This window comes from Anabas testudineus, chromosome 5 (genome assembly GCF_900324465.2).
Source record: "Anabas testudineus chromosome 5, fAnaTes1.2, whole genome shotgun sequence".
Taxonomy (NCBI): Eukaryota; Metazoa; Chordata; class Actinopteri; order Anabantiformes; family Anabantidae; genus Anabas; species Anabas testudineus.
Genome location: NC_046614.1, coordinates 7,040,217 through 7,062,457, shown reverse-complemented (window position 1 = coordinate 7,062,457; position 22,241 = coordinate 7,040,217). Strand labels below are relative to the sequence as shown.

The 22,241-nt window shown below is 41.6% G+C and overlaps 1 protein-coding gene across 2 annotated transcripts; it reads left to right on the top strand.

Moving 5' to 3' along the window:
- The first annotated feature begins 3,961 nt into the window (after positions 1–3,961).
- On the top strand, positions 3,962–20,262 carry prkcdb (protein kinase C, delta b). 2 transcript variants are annotated; one of them, XM_026347871.1, is made up of 17 exons: positions 3,962–4,180; positions 11,298–11,428; positions 11,615–11,890; positions 13,910–14,090; positions 15,076–15,107; positions 15,205–15,290; positions 15,625–15,754; positions 15,913–16,013; positions 16,110–16,194; positions 16,357–16,472; positions 17,050–17,223; positions 17,393–17,484; positions 17,629–17,691; positions 17,815–17,953; positions 18,227–18,415; positions 18,601–18,729; positions 18,885–20,262. In XM_026347871.1, exons 2-17 carry the CDS (start codon positions 11,320–11,322, stop codon positions 19,041–19,043), a joined length of 2,061 nt encoding a protein of 686 aa, XP_026203656.1. In that variant the 5' UTR covers positions 3,962–4,180; positions 11,298–11,319; the 3' UTR covers positions 19,044–20,262. The 2 variants fall into 2 exon arrangements, with proteins under 2 accessions (XP_026203656.1, XP_026203655.1); XM_026347870.1 differs by having other exon boundaries at positions 16,354–16,472; positions 18,885–20,258.
- The last annotated feature ends 1,979 nt before the right edge of the window (positions 20,263–22,241 follow it).

The following is a 22,241-nucleotide window of genomic DNA, read 5'->3' as shown; positions in this document are numbered from 1 at the left end:
ACTAATAAAATTAAATAATAAAAAATGTATAATGAAAACAAACGGGGGAAAGAGGGAGACAACAACAGAGTCATTTTTTACAAACTATTGTGGTCTTCTACCAGGAACCCTTTTGTGGTACAGACACTTTTTTATATGCCATTATTTTTGTCTATGAATCACCTAAGCGAAGGTGTTTCAGATGAATCTAACCGCAGCGTTGTTAAATATAACAACAGCAGTGGCACCCATCACACTAAATCTCAAAATCTATATATTTCCATTCGCTGCCATTAAACACCATGATCAGCACTTCTGTTTTTTTCACTGCCCAGGCCAGGCTGCAGGGCACTGTAATAGGAGCTCTGTCCAATAAGTTAATTAGTTATACCAAACTGTTCCATGGTGCCAAAACAACCAAGTCAGACAGCAGTGGACCGTGACCAGGAAAGCAGTGGCTCACATAAATATTTAAAGACAAAGAAACAGCACAAAACATTTTGGCCTAATTCTTTTTTAGTAGCTGCAATATTAATGATTGCAAGTTAACCAGAGCAGGTCCATTATGGACGCTTCCCGAAAAATCGAAAAAGGATTCGACTTTATCCTACTGCTTTTTATATATTTGGTCTTATGATGGGTCGAACCTGGCATTAGATTTGATGATTAACAGTTTTACACAGCTGCCCATACAGATAATAAGGAAGGAATGGAACCAAGATTGGACAGTGGTCCTGAGTAAAAGATCATCCACTCAGATGAGTAAAGATGAAGTGATTGTGTGTCAGTCAGAAAATAGGCACAACAGCAGATTGGGGTTGCTCTAGATACACTATCCCAAGAGTATCAATGACCTAATACTTGCTGGAAGACAGAGAGAGACAATCGTCCTCTGAGCGACTGAAAGTTAAAGATACCTTTTATATGTTTTGTCTTGATGGCAGCGCAAGCTCTGTCACACACACACACAAACACACTCAGTCACCAGGGAACCTTAGCTGCAGAAAGTGATTAAGTAACCGCCTGGATGTTTGAATCAATAGCTTTCAGTTTCTGCAGTGTCTCCAAAATGTAAGAAAAGGACCTCTAAAAATAGTGAAAGGACAGTTTCTCCTTCTACACACTGGAAACGTTTCAAATCCTCACCCAGGATGCCAATAATCAGCCAGAAATTCACTGGAGTGCAGGCACAGAGGCTCTGAATCAAACGGAGGAAACTCAGATTCATCTGGAAAAATGACCTGTGTTTAAGTTGTGTTTCATAATAAGACACTGATAAGTACTGTGTGATAAGACGTCTCACACAGAGGACATCTTTCCATGGCGTAATCTCAGAATCCACTTCCAGTAAAAGACACCTGATTGAACTTTGAGCTAATTTTTAGGAAGAGGAAGTGTTCCCGAAGTGTTCTCTTCACTAGACTTTTAATGCAAGCATTAAAAGCGTGTGTGTGTGTGTGTGTGTGTGTGTGTGTGTGTGTTATCTGCTTTGGTGGCTGACACAACAGTTTAGGCCAGACACAACACCAGCACTTGTGGATGTACCCTTAGCGTTTTGAAAGCAGCCTGAGAGGAAAGTCACTTCAACAGCAGCTGAAACAGGAAAGAAAATTCATGCTGTGCTTAGAGATAACCCTCTAACACAACGTTTAACCAACTTTGTGCATGTGTGCGGGATCAGGCGAGCTTATTTCAGTGTAAAAACGGGCCTGGTTTACCTCAAGGCCCTCTGAAAGAAGCAAGAGTTGAACTTCTTGTTGCCTACAAAGGCTCCGTTCCCAGCAGTGAAACATGAAAAAAGACGTAAAAGAAAGAGATGAGGAGAATGTGTCAGGCAAAAAAAAAAAAAAAAAAACAGAAATGAGGGCAGATAGAGAGAGGCAGATTTAGTCTGTCGTGTCTCTTGATGAAAGGACCATTTCTCTCCTTTTTTAAGGATTGTTTTTTTATTCCTCCCTCCCTCAGTCTGTTCCTCTCATTACTCACGCTGATGTTTGCCCTGGCATTGGCAGAAAAGGCCGTCCAAACAGGAACTGTCTGGGTCCCCTGCCCAGATACTAGTCTAATTCACAGAGCAGATATGAAGGCAGTAGTTTCATGTGGCAAATGTGTTGTGTCATGCTATTAGTGTTCTTACAGTGAAATTACATAACCTTCAGAGCCAGGTCCTCAGTCTAGAAGTCTCCCAGTCGATAGTGCTGTCTGTAATTTTAACTTTTACACTACAAGGGGTCTTTTTTTGTTTGTTTGTTTTCCTGCTGCCTCGGGTGTGAAATCAACTCTATCACCTTCATGTAACATCAGCAAACTGTGCACCCCTTTGACCTACATTTCTTCATTCGGAGGGTGATGGTGCTCAAGTTGAGGAGAAAAACCTTAGTTCCCCATGTGACGCGGTTCCTGTTGAACCTGAACGCTTGACCAAATGGCATTAACACAGCAAACACACCTGACGTCAGCCGGGAAAGCCAGAGGCAGGTTTTATTTACAGGGAGGCGCCGGCAGAGGTGACATGTGATAGTTGTGATGGATGGAATCTTTTGGAATTTTTTTTTTTTTTTTTACAGCCACTAATGCAGCATGAGGTCATCAGTGAAGATAGGAAGTCTTCCAAGCAGAAAATAAAAGTAATGGGAAAAAAAAATCATTGTGTTAAAGACTTTTTTAGGCGACTTTGCTGAACCCACTGTTAACATGAGGAATTTGGAAAGTAGTGAGGATGTAATACTAGTAATATTACTGAACTGAAATATTGACTGGGCTGCAAATGGGGGTTCTCGGTCCCAGCTCTGTCCAAGTTGTGAAGAGGTTTCTGAAGTCAGACCTCTGTCCTGATGACTAACCCCGTGGTCTCACTCAGTAATCTATTGCATACGTCATCTTTTCATTCTTCTGAGAGCTAAAAATAGTCTTTTAGGAGCTGATGGAGATTGTCTAAAATGACACATCTATTCTCTGTTGTCTACAGTTTTGGTGGGTGGGGGCTGATGACTCAGCACCACGTGTGTGTGTGTGTGTGTGTGTGTGTGTGTGTGTGCTTTGTGCAGGAGGAGGAGGAGGAGCAGGAGTGTGGAGGTGCTGTGGGCAGGGCCAGTATGGAAATCCAAGGCTGTTTGGATCCGTCATGAAACTGTGCTCTTTCTAAACCTGTGTAGCCTGCAGCACGTGTGTGACAGATGGAAACACACAGAGAGAGAGAGAGAGAGAGAGAGAAACCAGATGAGTTGTGTATTAAAACACACACAAAGCTCGCTGCTTTCACTGCCACCTTCACATCTTATACTGCAGGTAGAGGCTGCTGGAACACATGAGCACAGATTTATAAAACAGCGAGATGTGCTTGTTTTGCTTTTTCACTTTATGTTGTTGTCTGATCACCTGCACAGACACTTCAGATCAGATCAAGGTGTTGCAGGATAAACTGAGAAACGCAGGGTGACTTCCAGTGCGGTGGCTGGGAGAGGCCCAGTGTCAGGTTTCCAGTGTTGTCAGTCTGGTCCTGCAGGCCGTTTGAAACAGGCTCCAAGCTGCTCAACAGTAACCTCCTGTTCATTTTCTTTTTCTTTTTTTTAAACTTGACTTGTGTGTTTAGTGCACATACTGCAGAGCCATATAGTCCCACTGGTGTGACTGTGTGTGTGTGTGTGTGTGTGTGTGTGTGTGTGTGGGAATTCACCTGGTTGACGTCACACTCCCAGCGCCTCGCGCGGCGCGCTGTTATAGAGCGGCGGAGCGCAGCGGGGCGCGCGCACACACACACAGAGACACACACAGAGACACACACACAGAGAGAGAGAGACAGAGAGAGAGACAGAGAGAGAGACAGAGAGAGAGAGAGAGAGACAGAGAGAGAGACAGAGAGAGAGAGAGACAGAGAGAGAGAGACAGAGAGAGAGACAGAGAGAGAGACAGAGAGAGAGAGACAGAGAGAGAGAGAGAGAGAGAGAGAGAGAGAGAGAGAGAGAGAGAGAGAGAGAGAGAGAGAGAGAGAGAGAGAGAGAGAGACAGAGAGAGAGACAGAGAGAGAGACAGAGAGAGAGACAGAGAGAGAGACAGAGAGAGAGACAGAGAGCGCTAACAGCAGCCGACTGAACACTTCCTTAAACACCACGTAAGATTATTTTTTTCTCAAGTCGAGCCTCGAGCGGTTCAAACAGCAAACTCGCCGCAAACAGGACACCGGGCTGCTCTGCGGAGGAGGGTAGGTCGACGTTTGTGGTTTGTTTGTTTGATGTTTGTTTGTTTGATGTTTGTTGTGGAGACTTACACTTGTTCGAAGTGGCACAAAGCTGAGCTCGGTGTGTGACAGCTGCCTCACTCTGCTTGCTCTGGCTGCTCTTACGGCAAACCCCAGCAGACATCAGTAGTACTAGTAGCACTACTACTACTACTACTACTACTACTACTACTACTACTGCTACTTGTAATATGAATTTGAGTCGCTGATGCTCCGTCGTCGTGTTTCACCTGTAGTTACCTAAGTTCATTCAAGCCACGTTTCTGTGTCTGCACGTCCGCTTAATATGACAAAACCCATTTATTACATTGATCCACATCGTCCAGTAGACAAATGCATCAAGGCACCATCAAATGCTGTATCTGTAGATGTAGCCGTCTTAATTACACATTATCTCCTTTGCTTTTGTCCTGTTTCTCTATTTAAAGGGGCCATTCCTTAAATAAAGTAGCATGAAGGCTGTATAAATAAAGCTCTTGGTGACAAAGGGTGACAAAACGTGTAGTTGAAGGTGTTTTGACCCCTTAAGCGCATTTTAGGTAAATCATATAGGGTATTTCTTAGTGATACTACAGCTACATTAAACAAAACAACCCTTCCAGTTCCTCCACTTCACCGACTTTTACATCACACATTGAGCTGTACTTAAGTCATTTCTTGATGTACAGAGCTGGATGTCATTGTGCTGGACTTCACGTCCATTAAATCCCATGTTCAGTCCTTTTTGTTTCTGCTCTGGTGGACAGAAAGCTGCCAGTGTCATGACCATTAGAAAGACAACACAGGTGATGCACAGCAGCTCACCGGGTGCATTGCGGTCTAACTTGAACCGGAGCCGGTTTTCATTGTTCAGCTGAGTCAGCCAGCCTGAGGAGATCATTCCCTGGGTGCATTGAGGTTTAGTAACTAAAATAGCAATTAGTCATTGTCCTTTACTAACATGTTGGTGGTTTTTTGTTGCCATAAAAACAATGCTAGCCCCGAGTTTCACGTGTGGCCTGTTTGCTAATTGCTGACGTTACCTGGAAAAGGTAAGGAAGGACCACATTGGAGTTATGTGATGACATTGTTTAGTTTAAGGGAAGTTTCTGTGTAAAGATTGCCAAACGTTCTTGTGGCTGCAAACTAGACGATGACACCAAACACATTACCCTCTTTTGAAATATTCCACCTATTGCGTGCAGAGAGGTCTTGTGTCACAGGCTATAACACAACCCTGTGTTCCTGTTATTGTCTTGTGGAGGCCGCGCAGCTCTGTGAGCACAGGTAACACTATCTGCCTGCATCTGCCTGCAGTTATTGGTGTGTCAATATTGGCCTGCGGCATCATGGGCTGCTTGCAGGACATGACTGGGACTTCACCATCCCTTGATGGTGCAAGATATTCATCACAGCCTATACAGTGCCATTTCAACAATGTTAGTGTATTTGTTTGCATGACTAATTGTTCAATTATTTTAATAATGATGTAATTTTCCTCACGAGAACACCCGCTCTTTTGCATAATTGCACACCTTCGTAAAAATCAGCAGTGGCTTGGCTCTTCTTGCTCAGACTCTATTTTGTCTGATTTAACTGAGGCTTTGTGAACTGTGAGCGGTGCAGAAATGGACACCGCTCCTAATGCATGCGGTGAGAAGACACACACACACACACACAGACACACAGCAGCAGGTTTTCAATATGGGCTGGAATAGCAGGTTTGACATCATGCCACAGCGCTCAGTGACACACAAGAATAGAAGAGAAAAGAAAATCACATGAGGTTATCTCCCACGCTGATATTCGCTGTAAGTCTTTAGAGGAGCAGCTTGTATTGATTCGGTCAGATGTCACATCAAGGCCAAAATGAAATAACAGTCAGTATTACTGGATTAAATGTATCATGACACCCATTCATCTGACTCTGACCTTGAACCTGCAGTGTTACCTCTGGTCTCATTCTTCACACTTCTTCAGACTCGCTCAACTTTTCTTTCCTTTCCCACTTTGACCTGATCACTGCGTGTATGTGTGAGCATGACAGACGGAGAAAGAAAGAGCCCGAGCATTTAGCATCACAGAAAGACACTTATGTGCGTGTTTTTATACCTTTTTTCTTTTTTGTCTGAACTGTAGGTGTTTGTCTGCAGCATTGAACGCTGCTTGTTGACATAACCTTTGTGTGTGTGTGTGTGTGTGTGTGTGTGTGTGTGTGTGTGTGTGTGTGTGTGTGTGTGTGTGTGTGTGTGTATGGTTGGGTAAGGGGTGTTGGACATTAACCTTGGGTAGTGGAAGAAAAGAAGGCTTTCATTCTTTCAAGCCAGTCTCTCGCTGAAATTCATTAAAGGCTGCTTTGTTCAAGGTTATTAATGTGCGTGTGTGTGTGTGTGCACGCCCAAATACAATTATGTGGTTTTGAGACAGTGTTAATGCGGTAATAATATGTGCAACACGCCTTAGTGAAGGAACTGTGGATTAAGGAAACTTTTGAGGCCACTATACAGATTTATTTGTATGTCAAAATGGGAGAGAAGAAGAAAAACACATTAATAACTGGGCTCAAAAATGTACCCGCATGTTATTACCTTCACCAAGAAGGTTATGTTTTTGTCTTATATGTCCCCTAGTATTTGTACACATCGCTGTCATTCCCACAGTCAGATTTTCAACCATTTAAAAAGTTTGCAAAACACTTTTTAACCACACATATGAAGTTATCTTTTCTTAGCATGTCTATCTTAACGTGTCACGATTTTAAATCACCAAGTCTCAGTGGTCTTGAGTCTGACTCACTTGAAACTGTGTGCAGTTCATAAAACTTACAGGATTCTGCTCACAGTTTAAATTGCAGTGTGGAGGGACAGTTAATCACTAAGTGCAGTTTCATGATATAGTACATGTTTACACACATAACCACACCCCAGATTATTAGCTTTAGGCCCGACTGTGGCCTGGCCGACTTGAACCGTGGTTTCATTCTAATCGTGTTGTCTGTTTGTTCAGTTCTAATTTGTTAGGCCACCGACTGACCCAGTTCTATCCAGTCAGACTGTTCTGGGTCTGTTGTGTACATGAAGTCTTTCACTTAGTCTTGTGAGGTCATCTTACTCTGTCTTTGTCAGTGACAGGAATGGCAGCACAGGCTCTTGAAGTAAGTGTAGAGTGAACACAGTTTGATGACAGCAAAACCATTTAGTCTCATTCTCCACCTGAAAAAAAAAAAACAAGTGTTGTGTTTACACATTGTATTCTTTGACATTTTTCCAGATATTGCTTTAAGAATGAAGCATAGATTAAAGGAGTATGTCAAACACTTCATTTTATTGCTTGACACTACCTTCAAGTGAGCCAGCAACATCCAAACCTAATGCATTCTCACAGTGGTTGGCCTGATCTCAACCGACAGCTCTGTTTTAGTGATGTTAGGTAACTTCGAAGTTGTTATGACATGCATTTGGTTATGTTTGTAAGGCTGAATATGCTTTATTTAGCATCCTGTCAGTCCAGATTTCACGATCTTTTATCACAGAGGCAGAATTAATGTCCAAATATCACAAACGCCTTTCACTAATCCATTTCTTAGCAGTCAGATACCTGCTAATTCCTGTAGTATGTAAAAAGACGTATGCCAGTATATTCAGCCACTCAATTCGAATGGTTACTCAGTCATTAGATAATACCTGTACAGCTGGCCTTTCATACCAGAGTGAGTTTAATGAGTTCTCTTTTCCACAGCAGGTATTTGAATTCGTCATAGCAGGAAAGCACAGGTGTTACTAATAGAATAAAGAATCTAAGAATCTATTCAGGCCGCTTAGTGAACCATAAAAAATTGACATTTAATGCTGAGTCAGTAGATTTTAAACATTAGTATTGAAACTTGGCCATTTAAACATACAGTACATACCATTGTACTTAACAACAGTAATAAGGGCTGCATTCCATTTAGCTGACACTGTTTCAAGGTTCTTGGGCTGTGCGACTCCAGACACTTATGGTAACTGAGCCGTCATTATAGTTGTCATTTACATCTCTGTGTCTCATGCTATGACATGACAAAATGTCTACTTACGAAATGGTCTGTCGCACATGTTCAGGCCTATTGATTTGAATGCCTTGCTTTGCGTTTGTTGCGCTGCCTAGCAGTAGTAGTACAAAGTCCACAAATGCGCTTCAGTCAGAGGGTATTTGGACATAGGACATACTAAATAAAGGTTTAACAACTACTGTGGCGCTAAAGTGCACCCTCATTTATAATTTGAAGCAGTTTAGATTCACAGGAGCACAGAGGCGGATACTGTATATCCCTCTTAGTCTACATCCTTTAGATATCAGCAGGTGCAGTAGCAGGGTTTTTGGGTGTCTCTGGGGCAGGTTGGACGTCATGTAACTGACATCAAATCCAGATCTCCTTGTCATTTCTTTGTGCTTTGCTGTGTTGTTCTCAAATTGAAATTCCTTTCAAAAAATAACTTGACACCGTTAAACCAATACATACGTACAATATATGCCAACACTCTTTCAGTGCTTGCTCTTTTTCATGTAAATAAATGTTCCTGTTTGGCAAAGGGGTGGCCTAACAGTTTGAGTTAGGGTAAGCCAATGCAGCATTTATATATGTTTGAACACAATTCTTTGTCCTTTTTCTGCAGGCTTCACAGCAGCAAACAAACAGGAAGAATTTCCCTAAAATAATAAAAATAATATGTCATCCATTTGTATTATGTGTATTTCGACTCTGGTCAAATATAAGTTGCCAATGTTAGTTGCCATTAATAACACAAAAGACTTGCATAACCTAGCTCTAAGGCTCACTAAGATTATTTTGTTTGTTTAGATCGATGAAAGACTGGTACACAGAAGCTCCCCAACCTGCAAGACCTGCTCCATCACTTCTTTTACTTAATTTACATCTTCACTATGTTAGTGCATACCAAACCTTTGACATTTTTGCATTTACCACTAAGTGCAGCTAAGCACTACTTTATTGTCTATCGCAGACAATCTCATATCTCTGCCTTCATTATTGTGTTGTGTTCAGTTTGGCTGGGAAAGATTAGTTTAACCACGTTACCTGGATCAGGTGTGGTCAGCCAATCAGAAAAACAAGCTGGGCTGTGGCTCTCAAGGACCAGGTTTAGACACCCCTACCTTAGACACCCTCAGATCTGACATGATGGACAACGGGAATTTTCACATCATGTCACGTGGCATTTAATTGCCTATTCTAGTAACCTTTGTCTTGCTGTTGTCACATTTTCCGCATACCGTGCCTTCTTCCACCTAGCATTTAATTTTTGTATTCCTTTGTATTGTACTAACTTTGCACATACACTACACCAGGCAGTCAATCCAGTTTTACATTTACTGGTACTTGGAAATCCATGAGTGTAACTAAATAGCTGCTTGAGGCCACACACGCAAATGAACACCATCTATCTTGCTGGGATTTTACTTCACTGTGGCAAAATGTAGTGAAAGAACATCTGGAGTGTCATTTTATTGTATGTCCACTGAACTTCCAGAACCCACTTCCAATGTGTTGTCTATCTTTTTTACTTTCTCTCTCCCTTTTCCTCTACCCACCCTGTCCCCAGTTGCATGTGCTCATTTTTTCCACTCTCTCTGGGGAAATGAAGCTCTCTTTCCTCCATAGCACTGTCTGTGTACAGTATGTGTACATACCTGAGTGGTATGTAAAGTAGAGAGAAACCTGGCATATGGCTGTAAAGTTATATGCTTTTACGTACGTGCTTTTCTAGTTGTCAAACTTCATTATTAGTAGTGTTTTTGTTTGTGTCTGTGTCTTAATGGAACAAGAGACTAAAGCTACAAGAAAGTCAATCGCCCACTAAAAATGATGTGTAGATACTTTTGGAGGGATTCTGTGGGATTGTATTGATACTTTGGGAATTAGGATCTAGGCTAAAATGCCCTCTGGGTCCTGCTAGTCTGTGACGTAGAATCAATGTGACTCTTTTGTGTAAAAAAGCGTTGATAACATAAAAGGTTCAGTGAGGGTGTGTTAGTGCAGTTCCTTTACACAACATGACGCCTGACTGGCGCCCCCCTATGTTTTTACCCTGTGTAATCTCTGTTATTACAAGGCCCCGCGGAGGGAAATGTCACTAGTTTCAGCTTTTGTTTTCACAGTAGCACAGTTTACTATTAAAGTACACTCTTTTACTAAACACTGTGTTGTGGCAGGTACTACAAAGCCTGCCACATGTGTGTTTTGTGGTTGTATGTATTTATATAGATGAACTGAATGTAGTTATTTATTAATTTGAAATGTAGATAATTGTACCTTTTGAATATCTTTTCTTGTTCTGCCACACTATTTTGTAACTGTATAGCTATTGTATTGAGGTGTATATAACTCAAACACCACAGGAAAAACCTTAAGAGGAAGTATGTGAAACACATGGAAAGCAGTGCTGAACAAATCTGCCAGTGGAGCAATTCAGCTTTAATGAAGCAAGTGGGCAGACGCTTCTTGTGTTTTCTGTTTCAGTTTTCTTCTTTTGAAATGAAGTGCAGAAGTTAATTTTCACTTCACTCTTAGGAAATTGAGATTTTCAAGTGTGAGAAATAAGGTATTTGTTTCAACAAATAAAAACAAATGCAGTGCTTAGAATGCAGTAAAGTGATCAGTGAGCAGGTGAGCATAAATCAAACTGAAGACAACAAAAAGTAGCAAAGAGACGTCACTACTTTTCTTTAACCTCTGTTTGTCTTTTGTCCTAATACTGGGACTTTCTGTTCGTCTTGGAAATTTGATCCTTCACATTTTCTGTTTCTTGCTGTCTCATTGCCTCATCTTGCTCTCATGTGCACAGTTAAGGATTACCAGTCTGTTCCATCTTCCCTCATTACTTAAAGGTAGTTTCCAAAGTTATATCGAGAGTTGGAAACTTCTACTTCCTCTGTAGTTTGCATCTGAGAGCACTGCTAACCACAGACTCTCTTCCTTCTTGTTTTAAGTGCAGAACTTGAGCAATGCAAGTACCACATAAAAGTGCACTAGGTTATGTGTGACAGTCTTCATTTTATGATATTTTATTCTATAATTTCTGTTTTGTTTTTTGTTTTTTTGTAGGAGGCTTAGATGAGTGGTCACCATGGCTCCTTTCCTCCGTATCGCCTTCAACGCATATGACACAGGTGCTCTGGGTCCTCTGCCTGAACCTCTCATCTGTGCCATCAAGATGAAGGAGTCTGTGAACACAGGTATGTACAGACTTATGCAAACATAATTTCTCTAGATGAGAATGGCACTGTGAGTAGGGAAACCAGATCTCTTGAGTTGAAGTGCTTTGAAAGTCATGTCCATAAGTCCAAAATACCATCTTCAGCCATTCGTGCCCTGAAAATGAAAAGCTTCTTCCAAATGATGATCTTAATGTTCTTTCACAGAGCGAGGCAAGACCTTGGTCCAGAGGAAGCCAACCATGTTTCCAGCCTGGAAGTCTCCTTTTGATGCTCACATCTATGAGGGACGTGTCATAGAAGTGGTCCTCATGCAGAGCGCTGACGAGCCATTGGCCAAGGCCACAGTAGGCGTGTCTGTACTGGCAGAACGCTGTAAGAAGTCCAAAAACAGTAGTGGACATGCTGAGTTCTGGATTGACCTGCAACCTACAGGAAAGGTCCAGATGGCTGTACAGTTCTTCCTAGAGGACGGTGACGCAGGTAACTAACTTTAAAGATCCTGAAAGTTTAGTTTGATATCTTTACTATTTCTCTGTAACATCGAATATGCATAACTAAATAATCAGAGGTCAAAGGTGAAGTTCAGCAGAAACATAGGTAAGGAATATCTACTGAGTTCAACACAGATAATTTGCTTCATTAGGAATCTGTGTGCCCAAGAATTAGATTTCATTGACAGTGTCCTTAGGGGACAGTCAGTGTTAAGACTGTAACGTGTATGAGCCAGCAGTTCATAAAGTTATTATACAGTAATTTATAAAACATATCACCTCCGTCTCTGTCTTCAGACTCTATCCAAACATGATCCTTTCTTCTCTACTGTCAACAAGAACAAGAATAAAAACAGTATCAGAGGTCAATCCCACCCCCACTCTCAAATCTGCTGGACGATAGAGGATCTCGCAGTTTTGTGATACTTCAGTTAGATTGAAGACTGAGGCAAAGAGCAGTAAGCGGGTCAACCTGTTTCACATACACAAAGATTAGAAAATGTCTGTGTGACTGCATCTTGAAGTAAACAACCCCAGGGCTGTACAAACAGTCAAACCTGAGATATCTGTGTGGTCTTGTTGGATGTCATCACTTAAAGAGGAAAATATCTGACAGAGGACAGTTTGCAAGCCAGTGTGCCCCCCCCCTCTATTTCTCATGTGGGCCTGCAGAAAACGACCGCAGTGCTGATGTGTAATGCCCTCTTCTGGCAGAATGAATCCTTCATCTGCGGATACATTCCCTTACAGACATTTTGCACGTTGCTCTTCTGTCTACACACAACCACAACTTTCTGTCGCAGCACTTCCTGAGGCGTGTGCCGCTATCATCCTCTGGAACCAACTGCCTTCCAATAAACTCCAGTTGTCAAGGGTTAATCTGCATGCATGTGACATATCTTTCACTGAGCTTGTCAGGTGACTAGAGGTGTGGCCAGTGTGCTCTAACAAGTCTTCAAGGTCACGTAGGCATTTAACCTTTAGACTAGCTGAACGTTGAAAAATAAATCATCGGTGTGTGTATATATATATAATGCTATATATAAGATGCCCCCTGCATCTATATATATATGTATATATGTTTTTAGACATATAAATGTTATTAGTGGAAAATTGTTAAACGGCCTGACTACAAAATTACTATTGCGCTGATTATTAGTCTTTATGAAACAATTCTAGGTTCACAGCTAAGCAGCAGTAGTGACTGGCAAATGCTGTATTCTGCTATCAACTGAGAACCCCCAGACCAATCTATGGTTTCTATGGCAGTCACTGTCAGCATGGAGGGGCCTGGGCGAGATTTACAAATGGATCCTGTGCAGGGGGAGTTTCTGTGTGGGAATAGAGTAGTCTGGGTTCACTGTTCAGAGTCGGACAGGGTCATGAGAGGGAGGTGCCCCTGCTGTTATGAAAGCGCTCCCCTCTTGATCAGCTCCCTCCTACGCACTCCACAGGTTTCCTGAAAAGCAGCACGGAGTATTTTTAGGCATGTGCGAGCAGTCGTCAATGCTGTTTGACTTTTCTGTCTTTCCCTCACTCCCACTTTCTTGGCTCGGCTCACTGAAGTGCTGTCCAAATACAAACATCTGTCAGTAGAATGGAAGAGAGGAGATTAGTTTATCTCCCTCACCTCACTACTCTTTCTAACTTACCTTGTCTATCAGTTGTCTCCTTTAAGCAGCTCTTTTCTTTCCATCCTTCCTATCCCACTCTCCCTATCTCTTCCAGACTTTCTGCCCTCTTTGTTTACCTCCGTCACGCCTCTTCACACCTCACCCTAACTTGCGTTAGCCACTTTTCCAAGAGAGCGTTTTTCTGTGTTTGTTGTCTGTTTACCATTAGTGCCTGTTGTAACCAACATGACTGTTTGCATAAATACAACTTAACTATTTTAGCTGGTGAATGGTTGAAAAATAGATTCGGAAACCTCTTTGATAAACTAGTTTGCCCTGTACTCATTTCAATAGAGGTTCAGTAGTTTGATTTGTAAATTGACCTGTTCCCTCAGCGTCAGTGAAGTCATCAGTGAAGTCATCAGTGAAGGTTTTTCCTGAGGATGGAGCCATGACCCTCAACAGGAGGAGAGGAGCCTTCAAGCAGCCCAGGGTTCACTTCATCAAGAATCACGAATTCACTGCCACCTTCTTCGGCCAGCCCACCTTCTGCTCTGTCTGCAGAGAATTCCTCTGGTGAGATCCCAAACTCTGTTTTTGCTCTGTGACAGCTGTCACTAATATATCACTCACTGTGATGTTTGTGTACCTCAGCTGGTTAGCATCTCAAATACTACTTTCACTTTGATCTTCAGCATGTCTGTAGTTCACAGGGAAACTGTTGCAATCATTTCTAATGCTATTATCCAGAAGCAGCTAATGTGCTGTTCTATTTGTTTTTCTATGTTGTTACTGCAGTCAGCTTTTCATTTTTATTAGGCGCAGGTTTTATAATTCCAGACTAGTTGTGCTGACACCTACTGTATATTCTCCGGGTACCACATGGGACAAAAACAGTAGTTGTCCAATAAGAAGAGTCCAGACCCTCGAGTGTTTTTCAAAAGACCAATTAGCAGCGTTTCGAGTTCTCTAACCAGAGCAGTCTTAGCAGTGGCAAAAGCAACAGCAGGGTTGCTACTGTGAGAGTGACTCACTGCCTATGGAAATCCCACAAGGACGTTTTGTTGTGTTCCAGTAATGGGAGCAGGTCTAACCTGTCTTCAGAACTCCAGTTTGTGTGTGTGTGTGTGTGTGTGTGTGTGTGTGTGTGTGTGTGTGTGTGTGTGTGTGTGTGTGTGTGTGTGTGTGTGTGTGTGTGTGTGTGTGTGTGTGTGGAAAATATTTCTTTCAATTGTGCTGATAACACTTAAAAATCCCCTGAGTCACTGCCTTGCCATACCTCGTAAGAGTTGTTCTTGACTTGCGTAATATTCGCAAAAGTTTGCAGCTGTAGTTTGGTAGCTCCTGCTTAAAGTAGACAACAAACCTTTTTATACTACTTATCATTGCATACGAATTATAATCAAATAAAGTCATCCTGGGTAATAGTTAATAATAATAACAATAATAATAATAATATTCATGTATTATCAGCAGTCACAATGGATTCGTTATAGAAAATGTGGGTGTTTTGATGTTGTACATTACGGCTATTTAATTCCAGTTCTTTTCTCTCTTGTAGGGGACTCAACAAGCAGGGCTACAAATGCAGACGTGAGTGTTTTGTTTAACTGTAATCTGAATTTATGTTAATTATTTATTTTTATCCCTTTGTGTTCTCACACTGTTTTTAATCATTTATTTTATCCAGAATGCAATGCAGCGATCCACAAGAAATGCATCGAAAAAATCATTGGCAGGTGCACTGGAACAGCAGCCAACAGTCGAGAGACTATGGTACGCACGGTTTATGTTCACCAGCATTTGCAAAATGTTAGCTTTTATTACTTTTCCGAGTGATGGATCAGTAATGACTCTGAATTCTCTTGTGCTTTTTTTTGTAGTTTATTTAAATAATATGATTTTCGCAAAACATTGTAAATTGTTCTTCAATTAGATCCCTAGTTCTTCGGTGCAGCTAAACACAGATCCAACTAGTTTACGTACAGACAGCATCAATATTAACTTTGAAATTAAAATCAATGGATAAGTATTGGTTGTGGATTCTAGTCAGCAAATGCACGATCCCCCACTAAGCTGTGTGTGTTAATGGACCTCTGTGTGTTTGTAGTTCCAGAAAGAGCGCTTCAATATTGATATGCCGCATCGCTTCAAGTACTATAACTACAAGAGCCCCACGTTCTGTGACCACTGTGGCAGCCTGCTGTGGGGTCTCTACAGACAGGGCCTTAAATGTGAAGGTGAGCACAATAAGTTCATTAGTTTTCTTTGTACTTGTACTGTGTCAAATGTTAGACCTGCTTTTCTGCTGCTTTTTTTTTTTGGCATTATGTAAATAACTCTGACTCTTTTCTCTTTTCTTGTGTTCCTTTTCTCCACTTTTCAAACCTCTGACCAGAGTGTAGCATGAACGTACATAGTTACTGTCAGAAAAAAGTGGCCAATCTGTGTGGAATCAACCAGAAACTACTGTCAGAGGCTCTGTCTCAAGTCAGCCAGGTTCGCTCATTAACAGACGGTTAATTTTTATTCGTGTGAACATTTTATGTGGATGTACAGTGTCAAGAGGGTTTTACAATTTTTTTTTCTCTATAGAAATCTCTGAAGAAGGGTGATAACTCCAATGATGCAGATATTGGTGTTTACCAAGACATCCAAAGTGCAACAGTAGACCCTAGTGGTAAGATTGGTTCATGACACACACTGTTGTGCAAAATTGTTAACAAGTCTTTAACTTAATTTACTCACTATAATCTTAATTCTATAATGTCATTGCATATATCTTTGCTTTCAGGTTTGCATGTTCATTTACTCTGTGTGTGCTCTGTGTGTTTTAAAGCAGGTGGCACTAGTAAGGGTTTGAGCCCAGTCCCAGCCACACCTACAGTTCCCCGGGTACGCCTCACCATGAACCACCTGGTGTTCCACAAAGTGCTGGGAAAGGGCAGCTTTGGCAAGGTACTTCCCATGATCCCCAGATAGTGTGATCTTTCTAAAATTAACCTGGTCGTGTCAACACAGAAATCAATAACACTGCACAAACTTGTTTGTGTCCATGATATTATAGCATACAATGGAAAAAGTTGCATGCATCTTGAAATTGTCCACATCTGAAGCCAACTTTGTAGCTGTAGGAAGGCGTGGAAACAGTCCAAATCAGTGTTAGTATTTCAAAACCTTTTGAAGTGGCATTAATAAGAACATAACAGAAATCTCTGAAGAGTAAATATATTCAGGAGGTGGATGCTGACATTATCCTTCCTTAAACAGTATTTGATTTGATAAGTTACTACCACCTCGGCTGTAGCCTCAATACATAAAGAATGCTTTGTTATTCATCCATCGCCGTCAGTGTAAGGTAACATTTGACAAATAAAGTCCTCAATGAGATAAATTAACACCGAGCATGTGTCGAAAAGAGGAAATATAGTGGAACTTCCTCACTTATCATTTGACTTAGTTCTGATGTTTTTATACTCCATTAATGCTGGGATCACAGTGAAGAGGTGCTTACTCTCTGGCACTGATACTCCAGGTTCTGCTGGCAGAGCTGAAGGGCCAGGGTCAATACTTTGCTGTGAAGGTTCTGAAGAAGGACGTAGTTCTCATGGATGACGACGTGGAGTGTACCATGGTGGAGAAGAGAGTGCTGGCCCTTGCATGGGAGAACCCCTTCCTCACACACCTCTACTCCACTTTCCAGTCAAAAGTAAGTGCACACGTACTGATCAATTCTACCTGTAAACGCAGAGATTCAAAAGAATCAAGCAGGGCTGAAGCAGTAAGAGCAACAATTCACAGTACCACACTACCAGCCCCCCTTATCTGAATCTATTCTTTCTTTCACACACGCATCCTGTTGCAATTGTTTTGTACAGGAGCACCTCTTCTTTGTAATGGAGTACTTGAATGGAGGCGACTTGATGTTCCACATCCAAGACAAAGGCCGCTTCGATCTCAACAGAGCTGTGTGAGTACACTGGGAGACTGTGTAAACAGCTGTAAGAGATGCTGTGATTGTTATATTCCACAGTGGAGGACATGTAATTATAGTTCTTAATCACAGTAAATCACAGAAAAAAAACATGTTTGATTGTTGTTTTGCACATTTCAGATTCTATGCAGCTGAGATAATAGTGGGACTACAGTTTCTCCACTCAAAAGGAATTATCTACAGGTAAGACCCACATATACACTGGTATCTGCTTTCCTTATATATCCCTACTATACTGTACATCAATTAGAACGTATCGTAGTGGAGCAACACAGACCTTTTGTTTCTTTCTGTGTCTATCTGCAGAGATCTGAAGCTGGACAATGTCATGCTGGACAAGGATGGACACATAAAGATCGCTGACTTTGGCATGTGTAAGGAGAAGGTGTTTGGAGAGGCCAGGGCCTCCACATTTTGTGGGACACCAGACTATATTGCTCCAGAGGTATGTTTCAGAGCCTGGTTGCTTGCAAATGTTGTAGTTTCTTACTATATGTCTCCATCAAAAGCTTTAGAACCAATTCTGTTTAATACGATGATCATGTTAAAATATGAATATTCAGCAACTACATCTAATCCTTTGTCTCACTGTGTGCTACATATCCCCCCCTAGTGGCAAGAGAGAACACTAAACTGGTTTCATGTACTAGTCTTTTTAAAATGTCTTAATGTTCTCCTCCCTTGTTTCTAATGTATCTTGTTTAATGTGTCATCTCAGATCCTCCTAGGACAGAAGTACACCTTTTCAGTGGACTGGTGGTCGTTTGGTGTGCTAGTGTACGAGATGCTGATAGGTCAGTCGCCTTTCCAAGGTGATGATGAGGACGAGCTGTTTGAATCCATCAGGACAGACGTCCCTCACTACCCTCGGTGGATCACCAAGGAGTCCAAGAGTCTGCTGGAACTGGTGAATAATTAACATTATTAAACAAATTCTGTTCCTTGCAGGCTAATACAGAATTTATATCCATATCCACAGTACACAGAATGGACATCATAGCATGTGTTTCTCTTTTCCATAATATATTAATACAGTGAGTTGTTTTGTGTTGTTTGTGTACTGAGATTAGTTGTCTCCTGCATTTATTTCAGCTGTTTGAGCGAGATCCCACTCGCAGGTTAGGTGTAGTTGGAGACATCCGCACGCACCAATTCTTCAAAAGCATCAACTGGCCAGCGCTAGAGAGGAGAGAAGTGGAGCCTCCTTTCAAACCAAAAGTGGTAAGAACCTTTTTTTTTTTTTTCCTGAACAAACGATTTTGTAAGAGTAGATCATGAAAGTAAATAGAATTGTATACTGTTCATATGCGTTAGCATTTTCTTCCGCATCCTCTGTTACCTTCATCTTATTGAAATCCCTCACCTTTACCACACAGAAATCCCCCAATGACTGCAGCAACTTTGACCGAGAGTTTCTGAATGAGAAGCCACGCCTCTCCCACGCTGACAAAAATCTCATCGACTCCATGGACCAGTCAGCGTTTGCTGGGTTTTCCTTCGTCAACCCAACACTGGAAAAAATGATAATCAAATGAAAAGACCAAATGTCTGCCCAGGGAACATGGTCTTAGCACAGCACTTGAAAAATAGGGCTCCTGCCCTACTTCCTTTATCTTCACTTGATCTTAAGTTCAACTGGATGATAACAAAAACATAAAAAGACTTGCCTGACTATGACTTCTTTAGTTCCTCCGTCAGAGGTTCAGATAAAATTGTGGCAGAGTGTTTGCTGGCATCTAAAGCAATAAATCCAATATTAGCTGTCAAACTGTATAGGTGTATAAAAGAGAATAAAGCTCCAGGAAATTAAGGGAGATTCATAAGAAACCAGTGTTACTATAAATCATCAGCGGTTCTTCATCTGGCTTCTTACATATTTTCAATCTGTACGAATCATTGAATGTCCTGTATTTAGAATTTTTTTAATTTGTGGGTTCAAGCATGACATCCTCATATAGTTTTACAAGTATGTGTACCCAACATCACATATGCAGGTCTAGAGAGTTCCCTAGTATGTACGATTTTCATTCCCACTTGGTGCTTTTCCTACTCTACAGCACCGACTACGTCCGGTCTCTGTGTGTGTCTGCGTTTTACCACATGCATACAGGTGTGAGGGTGTGTACAGGTATTTTCTCATATGCAAATGGTGCTAATTTACTCTGACATTGTTTTGGGAATTAATCCTCAGTTGATCCAATCATCATAAAGAGATTTTGAATATAACGGTGTGGGGACTTTAAAATCATCTGAATTGAAGACAGGTTATTGTAGAGCTGAATCCTTTTTCTCCCTCGCTGAATGTACATGTCATTGCAAAGCCTTGAGTCTGGCATTGTCTCAGAGAGATAATCTGTATGGCATAGTCTTCTTGTCTTTTATCTGCCTTTGGTGTCAAACATCATGCTATACATCATACTAAATTATCATGCATTCAATCATTCATTACATATTAATTTGGGCTGATATTACTGGAAAGAATCGCAGCCATGGTGTGGTACTGTACCTGTGTATCTCTGTGTTGAAGGAAGTTATTTTCAGTGGAAGGGAGGGGCATTTTACTGTAAGCGTATGTCTTTGAAACAAGCTCTATTACTTGAATGTAGGAATTTTTAACAAGGAAAAAAATATGAATGTGTATATAAAAGTTAACGTGTATGTAAGCATGAGCTGTGTATGGGTGTCCTTTTTTTTTTTACTGTCCTCATCTTTTACATCTGATTATAAATAAATATACCATGAACTCAAAATCCAGGTGAGCTGTGTCCACTTGAATTATTTGCATTTCATTTACCTTTGCTGTTTTATCCTATGCCTGCAGTCTGTCACAAGGCTTCATATGTATGTGTTAGTGGTCAATCTTATAGTAAAAGCTGACACGCCATATAGGATCCAGTGCTGATCACTGGATTCCTGCTATCGTGGAATTGGCCTGTGAGTATATGGTGCCCATATTGGCTACTGTTATAGCGTCTGCAGTGTTAGTGCCTCATCAGAATATGTAAGGAGTCCAGTGTGAAGGCATCAAAACGCTCCACAGGGATTTTTTTGAGTGTGGCACAAAGACCTGTCAGGCTTTACTGCCATCTAGCGGTCAGGTGATATAATTGCACATTGTACGTTTGGAGGCATTCCTGCAGTGCGCAGCGCACGGCTTATGACCTGTCCTCGTCCTCGTCCTCTGTCCCCAGCAATAATCCACCGTCTGTTGCAGGATGTGGACACTGACCAGATATCAACAAAGAGGGCAAAAAAACAGCAACCTGCACTGAGAGATGAGCCCAGTGCAGTGCTAAAGTTGTAGACCATCTAACAATAAAAAAATAAAAATAACCAGAAATAATTGTCAGATTACTTGACATGATACAGAAAGCAAAAAAAAACAAAACAAAACAAAAACTAGTTTTCTGCCGGTGGGGTGTGTTTATTTTGCCTACAGTAGTCGGTGTGAGCGCCTCATAGAGACAGAACCTCTGCACTTAAATAAAATGACTGAACGAAATTGGAAGTGAATGCCTTCCCCCGCTTTTGGATTTATTCACGGCTCTCTGATTGTTTCCACTGTTCACACAGCATCCGGTCGCTTTTTGATAGCCAACATTTATTATACTGCTTCCACCTTAACGAATGCAAAACGGGATTTTTGTTTCCTTTTGTTATAATAGGCAGCCGAAGGGTTGGTCTATTGTGGAGGATTATCTGAGGCAGTAGCCTATATATGGTCCAAGTGAGCGGCACAGCCTCTTTCTGACAGCGGATTAGGCTTGAGGACTCTTAGAAACGCTTTCCAAAACGAGAAACACTCTTGTTTTACGAACAAAGCGCATTCTTAACACACAATAATTGGACTTTGATCATTGCACTCACAGTGTCAACGCATATTTCTAGCAGTTTCTCCCGCCCTCCCCACCACCACCAACAAAAAAAAACCCGACTTGCAATCCCTGTGCAGCAGAAGTACCGAACCACCAGTGACATGTCATTTTTTTCTCCAGTCAGTATGACTGAGCGTTCATGAGGTTTATTTAAAAGTACGGACCAATTCCGCCGTTCGTGGCTCATCGTGTGGTATTTAATATACTTAACAAATATTACACTGAAGGGCAATAAAACAACTCGAGGTCATCTCCAATAACACAGTGCATGTGCAACTTCATTATATAACGAATTGCTTTGTTTCGTGGCAAAATAAAAACACCCCACTTATCGAAAGTGGGTCGATTATATGTGCAATTAATTCCAGCTCAACCATTAACTAAGTGTTGATTCCGCTGGGGATAAAAAAAAAAAAAAAAAAAGCCTTCAACGACTGATCAGGTTCACCCTTCCTCTTTATAGGAATTAATTCAAACAGGAGGCGTTCTGTGTTTTATTTCCCCTTTTTTTTTTTTTTTTTTTTTTTCGCGTGTTACGGATATCAGTCTTGCTTCTGGTTGTGTGATATTTTATTGTGTGTGTGTGTGTGTGAAGATGGAAGTCAGTGTGATGTAGCCGGGCTCAGAGGCATATAGGCGGCAGAACATGCGCAGTGGCCATTTGTGCCATATTGGAATGAGGTCGTGAACGAGAACTGCGTCAAGCTAGCGGGACGCAGCCGGAGCGACGCCGGAAGTATCGCGATGGTCTCACCGACACAAAAGCCGCCCTCTGTTGCTGGGGCGACCGTTGTCACGCCCGCGCCTGTGGTCATTTTATTGTGAAACGTCCGACCGGAGCTACGGAGCTAGCCGCGT

Coding starts and splice junctions, on each gene's coding strand:
- prkcdb (XM_026347870.1), top strand. CDS start 11,320: ATGGCTCCTTTCCTCCGTATCGCCTTCAACGCATATGACACAGGTGCT. Junction 17,485..17,628: donor TTCGATCTCAACAGAGCTGT/GTGAGTACACTG, acceptor TGCACATTTCAG/ATTCTATGCAGCTGAGATAA. Junction 17,954..18,226: donor CAGACTATATTGCTCCAGAG/GTATGTTTCAGA, acceptor GTGTCATCTCAG/ATCCTCCTAGGACAGAAGTA.